The sequence below is a fragment of the Lactuca virosa genome, chromosome 6, assembly GCF_052849685.1.
Source record: "Lactuca virosa cultivar CGN04683 chromosome 6, Lactuca_virosa_CGN04683_v6, whole genome shotgun sequence".
NCBI lineage: Eukaryota > Viridiplantae > Streptophyta > Magnoliopsida > Asterales > Asteraceae > Lactuca > Lactuca virosa.
Genome location: NC_136431.1, coordinates 9,274,017 through 9,295,258, shown reverse-complemented (window position 1 = coordinate 9,295,258; position 21,242 = coordinate 9,274,017). Strand labels below are relative to the sequence as shown.

The 21,242-nt window shown below is 35.6% G+C and overlaps 2 protein-coding genes across 2 annotated transcripts; one reads left to right on the top strand and one right to left on the bottom strand.

Annotated features, from left to right (window-relative positions):
- Positions 1 to 6,942: 6,942 nt before the first annotated feature.
- On the bottom strand, positions 6,943 to 8,903 carry LOC145118720 (flavonoid 3',5'-hydroxylase 1-like). The gene is made up of 2 exons (XM_079054405.1): positions 7,879 to 8,903; positions 6,943 to 7,641 (listed from the first exon to the last, which is right to left on the bottom strand). Exons 1-2 carry the CDS (start codon positions 8,830 to 8,832, stop codon positions 7,009 to 7,011), a joined length of 1,587 nt encoding a protein of 528 aa, XP_078910531.1. The 5' UTR covers positions 8,833 to 8,903; the 3' UTR covers positions 6,943 to 7,008.
- An 11,030-nt stretch (positions 8,904 to 19,933) lies between these two features.
- Positions 19,934 to 20,839, top strand: LOC145118970 (late embryogenesis abundant protein At1g64065-like). Its single transcript, XM_079054613.1, has one exon. The coding sequence runs from the start codon at positions 20,043 to 20,045 to the stop codon at positions 20,745 to 20,747; it is 705 nt and encodes a 234-aa protein (XP_078910739.1). The 5' UTR covers positions 19,934 to 20,042; the 3' UTR covers positions 20,748 to 20,839.
- Positions 20,840 to 21,242: the final 403 nt, after the last annotated feature.

Genomic DNA, 21,242 nt, shown 5'->3' with positions numbered 1-21,242 from the left:
ATATGAGAGAGGGTAAGGACTTATGATTTTCGGCTCTAGGGTTTCCAAGGAGAACAAGTGACCGAAAATCATATCCCAAGGGTCCTATATATACTGTGAGTAGTTAGGGTTTCAGTCAAAACCCTAATGGACAACTTAATCACCAAGTAGCCCATAGAACCTTCTGGAGTAAGGCCTTGGACGAAATCTAGATGGGTTCCTACCCACAATTTCGTCCACCCCTTAACCATAAAAGCTTCCCAGCCCAAAATGCAACTATCACACATTTGACAGTTTAAACCCCTTTATTCAAGTAATCTCTTTTAGTCAACAAATTAATTCTCAATTAATTTATGACTAATATTAATTAAATAATATGATTATTCCTTTAATATATTATTCTCATAATATATTAATAAATCATAATATCTTTTCTCTCTCCATAAATTACCCTGTCAAGTTGCTATGGTGAAGGCAACCCAAAAGGACCATGCATAACCGGGTCAAATACTTACCAAATATAGTTACGGGCTTAGACACTAATCCAACAAAAATGACCATTTTACCCCTAGTCCAACTTGGGCCATATCTAAGGCCCAAAACCATAATATAAAAGGCCCAACACTAGGTAGGCTTCCCAAGCCCACTAGTGGCCCCCTAATAGCCCAATTTGCTAAATTGGGCCCAATCCCTCTAAAGGGCCTTACCCGAAGACCAAACATATTCTTGGCCCAAAACATCTGACTTCTGATGGCCCACTAAGGCCCAAAGACCCAAAGTTCATTGCTTGGCCCAACTCGAGGCCCAAAACACACCAAGCCCATAACTGATGAGTACGTGGGGCGTACTCTTCTGTACGCTAAGCGTACTGGCTGAATGGAGTGTACGTTGCGCGTACCTGCATGTACGCCCAACGTACTCCTCTGTTAATTCAGTTTTCTCATTAAGTGCTTAATACTTTAATCCAGAAGCTACAAACACAGATCCAAGTCCTTTTTCAACGTCTTAATCCATAAAGTCGCTTACTTGGTGGCTTGCAACCCACCAAATGAGCCCAAACTTGAAATGTGACAACTAACTTCCATGAAAATGGTCTTAGCTCATGCATGAACCCATTAGGACATCCAATATGGCAAATTTCTGCCTTATGGGCTCATTTAGAACTGAGAGTAGCAACTCCAAGTCATAGAAATCGAATTGAACCACAAAGCTTCAACCTTTGGACCAAAATGGTCCAAAAACCCAACCTAAGAGATCTAAGGAAGTAATCACCAAGTTCGATCTTTATACCTTGAACTGGTCAGAAATGAAGCAACAATCCCAGATCTACAACCTCTCCTTTGAACCACCACCTTTCTTTGCTCCTTTCTTGCTTGGAAAATGGATCAACAACACCAAAATGCTCTCTAGTGGCCTTCTAAGCTCCAAGAACACTCAAATATATATTAGGGTTTCGTAGCAGCTCTTTTAGGCTGGAAACGGAGGCTTCCTTCGAGACATAAGGTCCTTTATATAGGGCTTAACCCTAAAATTAGGGTTTAGTGACTCTGAGCGTACGCTGGGTGTACGCCCCTCCGCACCCGCGGCCATTCTCCTTTATACGTTGGGCGTACACTCCCGCCTACCACCTTGCATGCATGGTTCTTTCTTGCCATCTTTCTCCATTAAGGAACAATAATGCCAATAACTTCAAAGTACTATAATTCCTTCATTCTAAGTCCATTTCCGACGAACTTTATATCCACGAAAAGGTGGCGGAAAACCCTACGCTCTTAGTCACGCCCCCAAGCCTAAAACCTTACTAATAAACCCGAGACCCATAAAAGACCGGATCGCCCCTACCCTTTGGCCTCCAAGACCACAACCGAATACTTTCAAAACTGGGTGTTACACCCATGGAGTTGAACAATGGTCCCCGATCTCCCAAAAATAAGGTTGGTACATGTAATAAAAAATGCTCTGACTTCTTTACATGGAGTGTGAGACAGAGATGAACAATAGTCATCGAATGAAGATTTTCAAGAACGATATTGTATTTTATAGAATGGAAATTTTCAAGAATGTCATTGAATTATTATAAAATGTAGACATAAGAATCACTACCTCTAAAATAATGTATTATTATAGAATGTGACTGTAATATGTTTTTTTATTTATTTTTGGATCTTGATTCTTGAATGATGTTAATAATAAATGAGTATTATTTAAGAATGTTGTTATTTTTAATAAATGGTTCAATAATTTGTTATTTTATTAAGAAATTCATCGAATAAAAATATGCATTCTGTCAAAATATCAAATATGTATTAAGCATGTTATTATTTTTCATTATACTCATAAACATATTCTTTGAGAAAGTATTCAGGATACATTCACATTATTTCGAAAAAACATCCCCTAATTTTTGGCAGAAACCCGACAAATCTGATTTTTCCTTTTATAATTATCTCAAAAAAGACTGAAAAATCCTTTTAAAAGTTATTTTTAAAAACCGATTAATTAATGAATTTCAATACAATTGCGAAAATTCTAATTAAATAATTGGTCCAAATTTTTTTTCTTGAATTTTCATTGGTTCGTTCATCCACATAATAATTACCTAGAACACAATAACTTAACCTTTTATATATATATATATATATATATATATATATATATATATATATATAGTGTTGTAAAACTTGCCGAGTTCTCCGATTACTTGGCCGAGTACTCCTTACCGAGGCGAGTTACAGAATTTGAGTACTCCCTGCTCGGCCCCTTAATGAAGCGAGCAGTGTTGTAAAACTCGGCCAACTCGGTGACTAATATGTATAATATACTTAATGATTTATTATATAACACACACATGTGATTATTACTACATATATATCGTAAATTTTCAATAATTATTGACGAAGTGAGACCATTGTGTGTTTTTTAGTTTTTATATATTCACATGTATCTAATTTTGTTATATATTTCAAACAACATACGATTTTAATTTATGATTTTGATATATATAATTTCCCTAAAAATATTTCTACATGAATTACCGAATCTGAGTACTCATCGAGTACTCCCGAGTACTTGCTACTCGGTAGTCAGCCGAACAGATACCGAGTACTCAGTTCTACAACCTTTTAAATATATATATATATATATATATATATATATATATATATATATATATATATATATACAGAGAGAGAGAGAGAGAGAGCTAGGTTCAAATGTGGATTAACATCTATTGTGCGGACGCGTGAACAGTGCTATTCTGTGAGAATGACAAAGAAAATATGTTGTTTGATAATATGATTACGTTTAATCTTACATAACTATTGTCATTATCACACATTCTCACTAATTAAATCGCCTATAAGATTATTATAGACTTTTTATTATTATTCTCATTCTGTCAAAATGTTGTCAGGATGTTTGTTGAGTCGTATTCTGTAAGAATGAAAATGAGTGAAAAACGATGTTTGAGAACAAAAATGAATAAGAACTATTGGGAATTGATTAAAATGACGATATTTATCTGAGGTTGAACGTATTCGCATTAATAAACAACTTATTTTCTTAGTGATTCTCATAGAATAGCATTGCCCACACGTCCGCACAATAGTTGTCCATCCACATTATAACGTAGCCCTATATATATATATATATATATATATATATATATATATATATATATATATATATATATATATATATATATACTAGGTTATAACTCGTATGCTACACGGTTGACAAAGTAAAACAAAATTGAAATTTTAAAAAACGTACTATTAGTCATAGATTTGTAAAAATATTTTAAAAATAGTTATATGTTTTGGGCTAAAAAAACAAATTATATTAATTATATATGGTAAAAGAAAAAGGAATTTGAAAAAGATTGCTTGAAATAAGGTAACGGAGTTGCTAATTAGTAGGAGTTGATCACGATATCCTTTATTATAATGTTGATTTTGTTTGACTTTCGAAATTTGACTTTTGATATTCGCTATTTGATGCAGTGGGCGGGAAAAGAAATCAGAGCTTATGTGAAAGAAGGAGACGTGGATTGATGGTGGTTTATATGGGGGACACGTGTCTTTAGAGAGTCTTTTATTAGGAAGATATATATATATATATATATATATATATATATATATATATATATATATATATATATATATATATATATATATATATATATAGAGAGAGAGAGAGAGAGAGCTTCAAATAAAGATGACATTTATTGTATAGATGTGTGAGATAAATGCTATATATCCTCTGAGAATAACTAAAATAATAGATTGTTTCAAAATGTGAATATGTTTAACATCACATAACTATTATCATTATTATACATTCTCACTAACTAAATCGTCTATAAGGGTAGTATGGACTTTTACGATGAATTTTTATGATTCTCATTATGTGAGAATAATTTCTAGAGAATGTAATGAAACAGAGATAGTGAGAATGTAGTGGCAATTATAATTAGACCTGGCAAAACATGACACGACACGAAAACCCGACACGAACCCGACACGAAATTAGCGGGTTAGGGTCAGAGATTTCGACACGTTTATGTAAACGGGTTGACACGACACGACACGATAATTAAACGGGTAGGGTTAGGGTCAAGACTTTCAACTCGAAGATGACTCGAATATGACCCGTTTAATTATATATTATTTATAATAAATTTCATATTTTTATAAATATATTATATGTTATAGACTTGTAGTGGGCCAAACTCAAAAATTAGAAGTAATATTCAAATTTTAAAAGTTACTTAATTTTAGTCATCCTCACCACCTATCCCTTTTGCTTCCCAACTTTAACTCTTTTTATTTTTCCTTCAAAACTTACTATAAATTTTTTCATTTCATATCATAACTCCAGTGTTTCACTTTTTCCTTTTTGCCTCCACAACTCCTGATTTCCAACCTTTAAAATATTTCAATCCGACATGACACAACATATTACAAGGTCTAAACCTTAACCCGAAACCGACACGAAAATAAACGAGTTGACACTGCACGACACGATAATTAAACGGGTCGGATTAGGGTCAAGTCCTTTCAACCTGTTTAATGTCTTGACACGACGCGAACCCGACACGACACGACACGACACGTTTGCCGGATCTAATTATAATTAAGAAAATAATGAAGATACTTACATATTCTCCCACCTAAAGGAACTTCCACAAAATTGATATTAAAATTTTACCAAATTTTGTTGTTACAAACCCAATGAAATAAAAAATATATATTAGTATTACTATTGCTCTTGAAATGGAAAATTTTTGTTATAAATATTATTATTTCTATCCCACCTAATACAAATATTAAATATCTCATGTAACACTTTATACAACTAGAATATAAAGAGACTCCAATTATAACATAATTTATAACAAGTTAATAACTTTTCTACAAATATGGTAATTATTATACCAAAGAGGAAATTTTAACCAATTCCATAATATACTTTTTCTAAACTCTTATATGAGATTGTCTTTATGTACGTTAATGTTACCAAGAGACCATTCTAAACTCCTCTTTTGTTCTTCTTACGAGTTATTACTCCAACCAATATCGTTTACACTATTAGAAAACTAAGTATCAACAAGTAATATTAGATCATCCACTATATTAATCACTAACCATTATAATGGTAAGTGCCACATCATCACCACAATATGCACTACTAATCATGTAATACCTACCACTACACACATAATTCCACCTTATTTTTTAAACTAGTTTTTAATTCAATAAAAAATACATTAATTTAAAATAAACAAGTTAAAATAAAATAGAAAAAAACATAAAAACGCAAGCACAAACAACTTAAACTAGTTTTTTAAACCCCCATTTTTTAAGCATTGAATTTTGGGGAATCCCTAAATTTTACCCAAGTGTTGAGTTGTGTAAACTGTTTGTGGTTTGTGTCTTCATATTGTCGTATGTACACAACAACTGGTTCGATATCGTCTTCCAGTACGTTCTCTATAACAAAGTTATAAGTTTCGTCGAACCCACAACATTTTACCATCATATCGCGAAACTTTGAACATATGTCATCAAAATTACGACTTCGACAACCCATTAAATCATGGAAAACGTTTCCAACTTTTCCCCAAAAACCACTAGACATTCGGCTATCTACGTCTTCCGAAACCAACACCCATGCTAGTGCTAACTTCTGTTCTTCATCTTCTGACAATTTCATCCTTTTGGAGCCATTGTTTTTAAAAGATCGAGCAATTGCAACACAAATGTGTGATTGTGAATGAAATGAGAGAATAATTGTCAGAAATATAAGAAGGTGTGTTGTGGTATTTATAGAAGGTTTGAAGTGATTTTTTTATTTAGGTAAAAAAAAATTAAAAATAATAAAATAAGTAAATTGGTCGTTAGTAGTTGTTACTATTGGTCAAAAGGGAAGTAAATTTCGATTGGTCGTTGCATTTCGTGGTGGGTAGCACTATCGACCACGACCATGACAAACCACAAAGGTCTGGGCTAGTGTGCACAAGCCACGGTCGTGGCCACCTAGACCACGAGACCCTTCTTGGTCCGTTATATGGACGGCCTTAGCGACATAATACAGACCTACTGCCGATGGGGGTAAAACTTAGTGACAAAAAGGGCACAAATGTTTTGTTAGTTTTCACTAATTTAGAAACTTAGTAGCGATTAGCAACAAACGTTCCATGTCGCTAATCAGTGGCTAGTCCATTACGAGATTTCTTTAAAAGCGTTTATCTTTGATAATTCTCTATTTCGCCGTCGATTGTGATTAGTGAGAATGTAGTGAATCAGAGATGTGGCGGGCTGAGGCATTTTTTGAGTAAGAAAGATTTACTTTACTTTATGATTATAATACAGTGTTAATACAAATTAGATCCATATCACATGTAAAGACTAAATTGAACTTTAATAACTCACATGTAAAGGCTTAAATGGACTTAGATAAATATGATGTAAAGACTTAACTGAATTTAGATAAGATCACATGTAAAAGCTTAACTGAACTTAAACAATGTCACATGTAAAGGCTTAAGTCGATTAATCTTGGAGATGGGACAGCGACGAGTGGCTTTTTTTTCTTCAAGGCAATGCCAAATTTCTCACAAAGAGCATGGTCTACGCCCTTAGGCAAACTCCAATCAAATGAGTGCAATAACGAAGCCAAAATATGCAACATCATCTTCTCAGCCAAGGGAACTCCTGGGCACCTTCTTCTACCCGATCCAAATGGGAAATACTTAGAATTTGTCCCACTATAATCCCATTTCCCTGATCCCTCATAGTTCAAGAATCTCTCAGGGTTGAATTCAGATGGATTCTCCCAATTTTGAGGATCTCTTTGTATCGCCCATACATTCAAAAACACGGTAGAATCCCTAGGAATTAGGTATCCCCCGACCATGCAAGACTTACTTGGAGTTCGTGGAAGCAGGAAAGGTAATGGAGTATGTAAACGGAATGTTTCCTTGAAAGTGGCATTAAGATACTTCAATTTTGGGAGATGGGATTCTTCGACCATGTTCTTTAACCCTACTATTTCAGCCAATTCATCTTGCACTTTTTTCATTACCTTTTGATTTTTCAAAATCTCTGCCATTGCCCATTCCACCATAGCTGAAGTTGCATCTGTTCCTCCTAGAAAAATATCCTGATACAAGAAAATTTAACCAACTTAAGCATGTCTAGCTCCCTGATCTTGAATTATATAACTATTATAACAAATATAATATTTTTTTACAATTACAATATTAGTAAAAACAGTTTTTACTTATAATATAATTAAAATATATAGTAACAAACAGTTTCTAGTATATAAATACATAAATGAATTTGTAAAGCCGTCATTTAACTTGTTAGAGAGTGAAATATATGGAATAACACTAACCACAACGAGGGCTTTCAGTTGAGTCATGCTGATTGATTTTTTATCTTTCAGCTCTAACAAGATCTGTAGAAAATCTTTTCTTCCTTCATGCTTCAGTGCATCTTCGCCATGTGTGGATTTGAGGTTGATTCTCTCTTCGATAGTAGTCTCAAATATCCAGTCGAATTGCTTCATTTTCCTCTTCATCTTTTGCTCAACGCCTTGAAGATCAAACCTCGCGAGTTTTGGGAAGAAATCAGAGATGTTTAGCCCTTGTGCAATATCAACAATCCCAGATACCACTTTTCGTATCTCCTCTCCAAGACTACTATGTTTTGTCCCTTCCACCATACCATTCCCCCATACGATGCTTGTTAAGACATTCACCACTGTTGAGAATAACATCTCGTTAATGTCAACTGGCATACCGATCATATCATGAACACTTTTTATGGTCTTTCTGACCTCACGTCGACGATAGGCATGCGAAGCTTCAAGATTCACGTTGCTTAAGATTTCATGCACCAAAATTTTACGTAGGTTACGCCGGTTAGCGTTGTTATCTGCAAATGCTATATCATTGGCACCATAACTTGTTGCTAGTCCAGCAATATGAGGAGCCCGGTTAGCAAAACTCTCATCCTGCTCATTTGTTATGACTTTTGCTAGGTCTGCGGAGTTGACCACTATGTGGAGCTTGCTTCCAAGGTAGAGTTTGAAAATGGGACCATATCTGTGAGCCATTTTGGTGAGTTCATGGTGCAAATTGGGGCCAAGAAATGGAAGGTAGCCAACTAGTGGGAGGCTATAGGGACCAGGTGGCAATGGCGGTGTGCCCTTTTGAGAGCTTGAAATGACCCTTTTGAACCACAGAATTGCTAGCGGCAAAACCATAACGGCAAGGCATGTAAGAGCAAGCTCGTGTTTCTTGCTGATCACTTCCTCCCACCATGAGCCATGGCTGTTTGATGCCATTCTTGTCAATCTATCAACTCAGACTGAACAATAAAATAAAGAACTACGATTTATAGGAGATACGTAACAACATAAAATGATAAATTTGTTCTAATATTAGTTTACCAATGAGAAGAAGCGTACCTAAAAAGAGCACGCATTCGTTAGATGGACCACAGAAATGACTAAGGCGATGTTGATCGTGTATATATCCCCTCTATCGTTAGGTTATGTATTAATATTATATTATTTATAATAATAAATAAAATTAATGCGTATTACTAAAAAATACAGAGAAACACAAAACTAGCTACTTTTTAACCTTTTTTTTTCCAAAATCATATGCAAAAACATTAAGGAATTATCAAATAAAACTACTAATTTCGTCACTACAAGGAACGATGTCTATACAGACGACATTTTCAACCCCTATGCCAACGACATGTCGTCAGGAAAACCTATACCGACGACATGTCGTCTGTACAAAGTCGTCGGAATAGCCCCATCGGTAAAAGTGAAAAATGCCGTCGGGATAGATGTCGCCGGTACAGAGAAACCAATGCCGACGACTTGTCGTCTACAAATGGTCGTCGGGAGTGCTTGCGGGAAAAAAAAAATTGTTATGTGGGATGTGCTTGCGGGATTCCGGTGGTCGGCTTCTACTATGGTCCTTCGGTGGTGGCTGGTGGTCACCAGAAAAAACACCAATTCAGGAAAAAAAATAGAAATCAAATATGCTACCTGTTTTGTGGGTTGTGGTGGTCGGAAGGAGAAGGTGGGGCGTGGTAGGTGGTCCTCCGATCACTACTTCACCGGAAAACAACCAAATCAATGAAAAAAACTGTGAAATAAAAAAAATATAAAGTTTACCGGTTATAGGCTGTGGTGGCTGGAAATGGGAAGTTGTTGTTGTCGCCGGTAAAGAGGAGTGGCCGGAAGATGTACACCGGAATTGTTTCACCGGTGAAGGGAAGGGGAGGGGCTCAAGAATCATGTTTGGCTCTAACTTATGGGTTCTAAATGAGTTAATTATTTTTTTACACCTTCCTTATTGTCCCAAAACATGTTAGGTTCAAGAATCAATCTATTTTGATCAGTATAAATAGAGTTACATATCCCTAAATATGGATACTTGCACACTTTAATCTTCCAGACTTATCAATGCAAAATTTTTGTTCAACTTTGAACACTCTTAACTATTTTATATGAACTCCGATTAAGTTGATTATTTTTTCTACGTGTTCTTTATTGTCTTCGATAAAGGTTGGAACCAAGAAACACATCTTTTACTACATTTAAACTTGAGTTCTATATCCTAAAACTTGGGCTATTAGACATAAATTTACTAAAATTTTGCAACATGCCATTTTCAAAATGGTATTAGTCTTCCATTTAGGTCCAAATGACCTAATTCTTTTTGTATTACACTCTTTGTTGTCTCATCTATACATTGTAACTCTTAGGTGACAATTATTTATAAGCGTTTTAAGGTTACAATAACATTGTACTTGCGGAATTTCACATAACACTTATGGGTACATGCAACCTAAAAAGATCTATGCATTTTTTAACTATTAATAGCAACAAAATTTATGAAACAAAACTAGCAATCTATGATAATTGAAATCATGAGTAGGGAACATAAATTTGCTTAATTCAAATTAAGCTAATCAAACTCTTGAATTATCTTTGGAAAACCTAGCTCCAATTGTGTGGTAGCCTCTAATGCTTCACACCCAAACCATTGGAAACCTGAGGATTGAATATAGGAGAGAGGTGAGAGGAGAAAATCAAATTTCTTGAGATATGAGAGGAGTAAACGAATTTTCTAGGGTACACCCCTATTTGTACTTGCCTACGCTAAAAACCCTAAATTTGAATAATAAAATAATATTATTTTATCCCTATTCAAATTTTGTTTCCTTATCTGACTAAGAGTAGGAGGCTTCCATAAACCCTAAAATACCACCTTAAAACCATCCACCTCTTCGAAGGTTCTAGATCCTCTTTTTTGCTCAACTATTGAACAATTGCAGTCAGTCCTTGTACCTCCAATTAATTCTAATTAACCCATAATTAATTCCAAATTAATGTTGATTAATTCTTAATGAATTATTACTATTTCCAGTTAATATATTGATCATATAATATATTAGTAAATCATTTATCTCTCTCTTATAATCAATCCAAGCTATTTCCTGATTATAAAGGCAACCCAAAAAAGGACTTTACTTTTATTCATCACGATTTTACCAATTTAGTTAAGACCTCAGACACTTAATCTAACAGTCTCCCACTTAGATAAGTCGCTAACTACAGTTGTCAGTATAACTTTGAATAACCAGTAATGTGTGTTTTCCAAAGACATTACTAAACTCTGATCAGATCAGACGTTATCCCTTAGCTAAGTGATAAATTATCCCTTTGTTTTTTCTGATATCATATGGACACGCTACATGGATTAGGATCAATCTTACGGTCTAACATTCTGTTTCTCAATTTCCAGATTTGTGATGACGTCATCAGATTACTAATTGAACACATCAATTTAGTCCTGGTTGGGCCCATCACTATAATGTCAACATCAAATCACCGATGGGCCCTAAGATATCGCTTTTCCTTAAAGGTAAAAAGGAACGAATAAACTTTGACTATATAATCATACATTTTACTCATCTAGTCATACATGGAATTACACTTTATAACATCTAGTTACAGATGATTTGGTGTAAACCAATGCAAAGCAGATTCATAAACTATAACTTATATATCTCTGTTTTAAGAACAGAAGATATTATCGTCTTAGAATTACTTGTGATTTAAATCCATGAAGTAATCTCTAAGCGTGGGTTTAACCAATACTCAAAATCCCCATTTTCTAAGTACCTATAAATATTGCAGCAATCCCTATGTAATTTCCAATAGTTATGGACAATCTGCAATCAATTCATGACAATCTTAAATCGATACTTACTCCCAAAGCATAACCGACTGTAGCATTTCGAATAAATTAATATTCAGGAAATAAAACATGCAAAACGAATGAAAGGTGATTTATTCATCTTGCCTAATAAACAAAATTCATATTCATCGTCTGACTTTAGGTCAAACAATTCCAACACTCCATCCTTTTGGAGTTGGGCGATGCGTTTCTTGTTAACATGCCCAAGACGACAATGCCATAAACATGCATTGTCTAAACCATAAAAAAGAACCAATACTAAAAACAGTATTGCCTTGTTCATTCACACACACAACAGTTTCATATACACCATTACAAGGATAAGCTTTGAAAATAAATGCACCATTTTTATAAACTAAAATTGCACCATCATTATTATCAAAACTATAATGATAACGTTGTCTAAATAAATCATGAGTTGAAATTCTGTTTCTTGTCATTTATGAAGAATACTAGCAATTGTTTAAATCAACCCTAACACTATTATCAAACACAAGCTCATAAACTCCAATCTTGGTAACAGCCGAATTTCGCCAATTCCCGATTATCAGGTTTAGCTTCCCGTGCTCCACCTCTTCACTTTTCCTTTAGCCCTTGCATATCAGAACAAATGTGGAAACCACATCCCATATCAAGGATCCAAGAGTTTGAAACATAAGTGTTATTGATTTCAATAGAGTACATACCAGATGAAGAGCCAGACACTTTTCCCTTAGCCTCTCTCACTTCTTGTAGGTACTTGGGGTAGCTTCTCTTCCCGTCCCTTTTGGCTATAATGAAAGCACATTGATTCTTTCATATCACCGACAAGAGGAGCATCAAAGTTGACATTTCCCTTTGACCCACTATACTCTCCAATGTGGGTTTTCCCTTTCCACTTGGGTTGGGAATAGGACTTTCTCTTCTTTCCCTTTCCTTGTTGAATAGCCATGATTAGGTCGCTTGCAGAACTATTTGAATGGGACTTCTTCATTCCATCTTCAACAGTTTGCAAGAGATTGTGAAGCTCAATCAGTTTGGTCTCAGTATTGTTCAAATCATAGGTTAAGATGAAGTGATCATAACTACAAGGCAAGAAGTTAAGCATCATGTTAATCGAAAGCTCCTTGTGAAATTTCACATTGAGCTTATCCAATTTTTCCACATGTCTCTACATTTTATACACATGAGCACACATAGATTCCCCTTTTTTCAACTTGCATGCCATCAGGGCCTTGATGACTTCATAACGCTCTTGTCTTGCTTTCTTTTGGAACATTTGAGCAAGAGCGAAGTTCATCTAGTACGTCCAGTAGTCCTCATAGGAATTTTGAAGATCAGGTATCATGGTTGCAATCATAATGGAAGAGATCTTAGTGGCATCGTCAACGTGTTGGTTATACTCAACCAGTTCCTCAAGAGTAACAGTTTCTTTATCAATTATTGGGACTGGACTGTCGAGAACATACTCTTTGTTCTAGTAATGCAATTTCATCTTCAAATTACGCATCCAGACCATATAGTTTGGACGAGTAAGCTTGTCCTTTGAGAGGATCAACAAAAGATTGAAGTTGTGAGTGGATAGAGGAAGAGGATGAGGAATGTAACCATTTCCAGACATTTAAAATAAGAATAAGAATTTGGTTAGTTGATTGAATCCTTAATATTTTAACCCAAATTAATATACAAGGCTAGGATCCATAAATACAATTCAAAATTAAGAAGAGGGATACCGTAATCTAGTTGCGAATTTATTTTAGGTAGGTAAATCTTTTTACCAATTTCAATCTAATATGAAATTTCTAGATCTTTTGAGATTCATTGAACTATTCAATGACATGTTTAATCTCAGCTTATGCTCTTCGATTTTTGAATGGGATGCCGAAAATCACAAACAAAATGTAAATAACCATGCAAATCCGTGTGACTTCCCGAATTCATTTATGATCTCACATTAATGTGTCGGTTAACCACGCACGCTCCATCAACAACCATAAATATGAGTATGTGCTATTATTTCATCTTTGTAGTCCCACATTAGTGTTCCAGTTTGCCATGCATGCTGTAATGACCCAAAATCCATATGTAAAAATTTCATTTTAAATTTCATCAAACAAAACATCACATGTCTTGAAATCATCCAAATTACAATCTATCACAAAATATCAAAGTAAAATAGATCATAAAATATGGAAATCATGAGGGGGATGATGTCGTGCCATCACGCCAGGCCCTTCCCTTTTCGAACCGGAAGTACCTGAAAACCATAGAAATAAAACTGTAAGCACAAGGCTTACTGAGTTCCCTAAAGTACCACATACCAGACATACAACTGGGCCTAACCCTAGGGTATATCCCAACCTAATACACAAATATGTGCCTAGCCCTAGGGCCTAGCCTTGAGGTTTCTTCCAACCCATCGTGGGCCCAACCCTAGGGTTTATTTCAACCCGAATCATTAAAACATGTAAAAGTCACATAACAACTGAAACACCCCAAAAATACGGTCCAAAAATTTCGTTTTTAAAACATTAATAAAACCATAACTCATAAATTATTATAAATAAAATCATAATCCATGTGTCTCAAAACATCGCATCAAATGTTGTATCAAATCATATGACAAAATATCATAGTCTAAAACGCCCCAGGCTGAACTATGGTGTGTGCGCTGCAATTATCCCAAGCCCTTCCCTTTGCTAGTGAAAGTACCGGAAAACAAAACTGTAAACCGTAAGCATGAATCTTAGTAGTCCCCCCAAGCTACCACATACCATACACATAATCACATACTGGGCCTAGCCCACTGCATCGGGCCCCGCCCGACATCGGACGAATCCGGCATCGGGCTCCGCCCGGCATCGGACCGAGGTCCGGCATAACTTGGGCCTAGCCCCTGCATCTAGGGATGAACAAAATGACCGAACCGGCCGGAACCGGCCCGAACCAGACCCGACCCGGGAAACGGCATCGGCCAAAATCAAGAACCGAACTGGCCCGACGGTTCTACCGGTTCCCAGTTCCTACCGGTTCTTGTCGTGTCTTCAAATGTTGGAACCGGTCCTCGAAAAATAGCATCATACGGTTCCGGTTTTTGCCGGTTCTACCGGTTCCGGTTCGTACCGGTTCCCAGTTCCAAAAATCCACAAAAATAACGTCCGGGTCCCGGCCCGACCGGTTCCATCGGGTTCCGGTTCAGGTGCCGGTTCCGGTTCCGGTACCGGTTCCGGCCGGTTCCCCGGTCCATATGCTCATCGCTACCTGCATCGGGCCCCACCCGGCATCGGACCGAAGTCCGGTATACATATCATATCAACAAGCATAACATACACATAAACATAACATAAGCATAACATGAAATCTAACATTCCTCGGGCTTGCCCCGACATCGGACAAAATTCTGGAACACATTATCAGACGCATGCAAGAATCATGAAGACATCAAGCATACTAACTTCCTCGGGCTTGCCCCGACATCAAAGCGAAGTCCGGAACATAAAATCTACATCGAGCTAACCCCGACACATACAATCACACATAAACTGGCCGACCTTGGTGCCTTAGACCCGTTCCTATAGGAGAAGACTCACCTCTCAAACTGAATGCTGAACTCGTGCGTGAGGAATCTCTGCTGGCTGCTCCCACGACTCCCCGACTAACTCTATATAATAATACTTTGTCAAAATCTGATAATCTTCTTAGGGTAAAATAACCATTTTACCCCTTGGTCCTACTTGGTCCATATCTAAGGTCCAAGACCCTAATACAAAAGGCCCCACACTAGGTAGGCTTCCCAAGCCCACTAGTGGCCTACTAATGGCCTGATTTTCTAAATTAAGCCCATTCCCCCTAATGGGCCTTACCCTAAGCCCAAACATATTCTTGGCCTAAATTATCTGACTTTTGATGGTCCACTAAGGCCCAAAGACCCAAGGTCCAAAGTATGGGCCAAACCGAGGCCCAAAACACGCCAAGCCCATATTTGTTGAGTACGCGGGGCGTATTCCTCTGTACGCTAAGTGTACTGGTTAAATGGCGTGTACGTTGCGCGTACCTACATGTACGCCCAACGTGCTTCCCTATTAAGTCAATTTTCCCATTAAGTTCTTAATACTCTAATCCAAAGGCTATAATCGCAGATCCAAGTCCTCTTCAATGTCTTGATCCATATAGTCGATCACTTGGTGGCTTGCAACCCACCAAATAAGCCCAAACATAGAATAATAGCAACTAACTCCATAGAAATGGCTAGATCTCATGCATGGTTACATAAAGGCCTTAAAGGTTGAAACTTTATTGCTAAAGGAATGCTTTGGGCTCCAAGGGTTGCAACCCTAAGCTCAAAAATGAGATTGCATGATAAAGATCCATCCTTTGGACCTAAAAAGGTCCAAAGCTCCATAATCCTAGATCTAAGCTTCTAAGAGGAAAGTTGGAAGCTTTATACCTCCTTTGAGTGCCAAAAGATGAAATAGTCCCAGATCCTTGAGCTCAAGATACTCAAGTTCTTCTTCTTCAACTCATCTTGTGACAACCCGATATTTTTCCAGTCAATAAAAGTCAACCTTCTAAAATGAAATTTCGAATTTTATTTTGTTCCTTTAAGCTCGCGAGGGTTAGAAAATAATTTAAATATATATAAATAAAATTTATATAATTCTTCGGAACCAAGAACGCTCGAAAAATCAAGATTTCCCTTGAAAAATCAGCAAACTCGTCCAGCCACGCGTTTACGGCCGTAAACCTGTTTACAGCCGAGAGCCCATTTCCGGCCGAAAACCCAACTGATATAAAGGTTTTTCCCGGAGAGATTTTTCATTTCTCACCTTCTTCACCCGAAAACTCTCTCAAGTTACTCCCAAGAACATTCATATCTTCAAGAACAAACCTTCAAATCTTCATATTTTCACCAAGAACACCAAGAACATCTTCAAATATTCAAGCAACCGAGAACTACCTGAACCGGGAACCTGTTTACGGCCGTAAACCTGTGTTCGGCCGCAAACCCCTTGGAACCGAAAACCCTCCCTTCATTTCCAACACTCTTGGTAACTATTCCTAACACAAAAGCAGGTGTTTGCTAACACTTTAACTAATGGTTTCACTAATTTAAATACCATTACATGTTTAATTATTTTAGGATAACGTTATTCGCATGTACGCTAGCCCGAGGATCATCACATCTGTTTCATTACCGCTACGCTATCCAAACACGAATATGCACTAGAGGTGAGTTCGTACCCCTACATTTTCACTATTTTTAAACGTTTTTAGGGGGAATACAAGTAAAACAAAAAGTAATTTTATGATAACATACAAAAGATTTCAAACAGTTTTAAAGTACATCAAGTCGTTTCAACTAATTTAAATTATTTTAAGAAGTGTTTTCAAACTACTTCAAACATTTTATACGTTTATTTCAAAGTACAGGGTTATATGCATATGTCTTATACATATATACATACAAGCTTTATTTACACAACTCTTTAACCCTTTTGTAACATGTTGAGCAAAATGGTATCTTTCTCATCGTTTCATAGAGTTATACAAACTGTTTAGCTACAAGAACTTTCAATACATACAGAACATACATTTAAACTATAATAGGTATAGTTTATGGAATACTACTCTAGATCACTACTACAAGTACACACTACTAAAATAATTATTTAAGTATAATTATTTTATATTACTAAGTGCACTACTACGGGATAATACAAACGATTACTAATACAAGAGAACATTATAACACTATATGTAAAACCAGTTAATATAGGGTTGTGAGACACTACTTCGGGTACCCACCAGGGTACAGGTTCAAGTCCTATAAATTATAACCAGAGTCTCCCGGATGGAGAGCGTGAGATTTGTGTATAGATCTATACGGGACTAACAAACCCACATCCAAACTGCTAGCTACAGTTAGCCAGGCATGCCTGGGGGTGTGACAAATGTCATAAATACCGACGTTTGAAGAACGTCGTAGAGGCCACTAGGTCATATTAGTATGGTTATATGAAACTCACAATAGTATAAACAAGGTTTACGGGATTAACACTACTTCAAAGATTTTATATTAATATTAAATCTCTCTACACTACTAGTACAATACGTTTACGTATTGGGAAAAGGATTTCATACAAACGTTTTGATAATTAATCAAACTATAGTACACTATTTTACACTACATCTGGTGGATTCCAGACACTATTGTAGACACTGTGGATACTACAGACATTACTACAGGATAAACGCTACTATTGGCACTACTGAAATTCACTATTTTCTAGTACCATGTACACCGATATAACTTACAATCTAAGTACAAGTACAACTAGGATCACTAAATACAAGTACAATTTACTACTTTTTAGTACAAAACATACTTTTCCATAAGTACGTTTAACCAGGGCATACATTCAAAAAGGTTTGCATACAAACATAATTGTAATTCAACGCTTTTACATGTGTGAGTCAACAACACTTTCATTTCTTTACATCAAAAGATATAGGATTTTCTGGAGGAACAAACCAAGGTTTTCAAAGAACATACTTTCCAAATACAAATGCTTATGAACTCACCAACTTTAATGTTGAAACTTTTCAAAACCACTTGTATTCTCAGGTCACTAGTAGACAGGTACACGTGCAGGGTTTCCAGAAGGCGGAGCATAGTAGCTTCAAGTCTTTATTTTGCTATTTACTTTTGGAGTCAATCATGTATGATTCAAATGCAATGTAAACACTATATTATTAATACAGTGGTTGTTGTTGCTTTGATTACTATTATACAATTGTTGTGATACTTGAACATGACGTCCTCCATCCCCGAACGTTTCCGCCGTCTCGGTTTGGGGGTGTGACACCTCTTCTCTTCTTCCAAGCTTTTCTTCACCAAAATAAGCTCAAAATGTCAAACACACACAACAATGGAGTATGAGGGCGTATTAGGGTTTTCTGAGGGTGAAGGACGGGTAAGGAGGCTAGGGTTTGAGCCATAATGGGGTATTTATATGGCTAAAACCCTAAAAATTAGGGTTTTGAGTCTGCTCATGTACGTTGCGCGTACGTGCATGCGCCCCCCGCATCCTAGGCGCTTCTACACCCCGCGTACGCCAGGTTACACCCAGCATACGACTTATGGGCAGCCCAACTATTTGGCCCACTTTGCTAAGGTCGACTCCAAAAATCCACTTGTCCCATTATTAGTCCAATTAACAAATATTAATTACTTAAATTAAATAATACCTCGAGAGACGGATGTTACAACAACTAGCATTCTACATAACAACATGGTGGGTCAGCAATATCTAACAATAAAATTAAATAAATTAAATATGTAACAGTAAGTATGAATGGTCTTTTAAAAAATAAAAATTAATTATTACATAGCAAATAAAAAATAAAACAAAACCTATATAATGTAAATGTTATAAAATTATTACAAATTTTTAATACTTTTTAATTAAAAGTTTATAAACTTTTTATTTTTTTAAACAACGTTTTAAACTAGTATTTAACGAAAGTTTTTTAAAATGGTATAAAAAATGTATTAAATTGTCATACAAAATCTATGAAACATTTTTAAAATGTTGTAAAAGAAAGTTTATAAATAATTGTATGAAATTTATAACAAACAAAAATAAAAAAAAATAGTATGAAATTATTAAAAAAAAAGTTAAAACAAAGTTTAAAAGCACTTATATTAAAATTATATGAAAGTATAAAAAAGGTTTAAAAAAAATTATAAGCAAATTTTAAAACATTATATTATAAAAACCTATGAAAAAAAATATCATAAAAATGTTGTAAGAAATTATAAAAAAAATTATAAGAAATTTGTAAAAAAAAAATATATTCATATTTAAACAGCTTTCTTTTTGTTTACACATTTAATCATTTAACTTGTTAAATAATGTTAATATGTGACCACATTTAACAAGTTAAATGGTTAAATGTATACAAAAAAAATTGTTTAAACGTGAAAATACGAAAAGGTAATTACCTTGACAAATCATTTCCCAGAACTATTTATATAAGAAAAAAAATTGAGAATCTAAAAAACCAAAAACACCGTATATATAAATTTATCATTTTTTTTCTATATTAAATAAGCTCATTAATCATGTAAATTGTAATTGCCAAGGAAATTCATAGCATTTGGGCTTCCTGGTCTTCCAAACTCTATGTCAACCATCAAATCCAAATTCTTAGTCAACGAATCAAAGTTGGACAAATAAAATGAGCCCCACCCACCATTAACTTGGCCTGCCATGGATCAATCTCAATCATGTCTCTGCCAAACCAAAAACTGATGACGGACGACGATCAAGAGAAGCCTTTATCTCCGGCGCCTGAGATCCGTCATCTGCCTACCACCACCGTAGACGAAGCCTCATCCACCACATCAAATAAGCAAAGCCAAGGCTTCCGCAAATGCACCATCTACTGCGGTATCATCACCGCCGTCGTACTCATCATCGCGGTGGTGCTGTTAGTCCTAGGCCTCACAGTCCTCCATGTCAAAAACCCACAAATCACCATGAACTCAGCAACGATCATCGGATTTGACCGAGTCAACTCAACAGATCTACTCACTGGTAAAGCCAATCTGACAGTGGTGGCAGACGTCTCCGTGAAGAACAATAATGTGGCGGCATTCAAGTTTAAAAGGTCAAATTCGAGTCTTTTGTACCATCAGACGGTGATCGGAGTGGCGGACGTTCCCGGAGGGGTGGCTAAGGCAAGGCGGACGATGAGATTGAACTTGACGTTTGAAGTGGCGGTGGCGGAAATCACCGGAAACCAACAGTTTGGGATTGATTTATCGACGGGGATACTGCCGGTGGAAAGTTATACAAAGATTAAGGGAAGGGTTAAGATACTGAACATCATTAAGAAAAAAGCAACGGTAACAATGAACTGTTCCTTTGCTGTTAACATAACGAGTCGGGGGATTGTCGGTCAAAATTGCAAAAGGCATGTTTCTTTTTAGGATTTCTTCTTCACATGTATTTCTAATGATTTTCTTGTTTTTTCAAAAAAAAAAAATTGGAATATTATATAAAAGAAATTATATTTTTGTTATTTTATGGTTTAAATTTTATATTCAATTTGGTTAATAAAAAAAGATAAATTCTATAGGTATCATCAAAATGTTTTGTGTACTTCTTTGTGAGTGGAATAGTAACATATGATTTGATAATTTATATAAAGAGTATTTGACCTGTATTGACGTGCTTGGCTGCTTGCTAAAGTATTCAAATTTTATTTAAAGTTTAGTGAATTAGTGGTTAAACTTTCCAACTTAATAAGTCTCTAAACTTTTACAAAATTACCATTTTTAACTACTAAATAAAATCAAAAACCAATAAGTTAAAAATATATTTGGCAAATAGTAATTTTATAGACAAAAAAGAGTCTTTCTAAAAGCTGATTTCCTGGCTTTTCTAAAAAAACAATAATTACTTGGAAAAACAATCCCAACAAC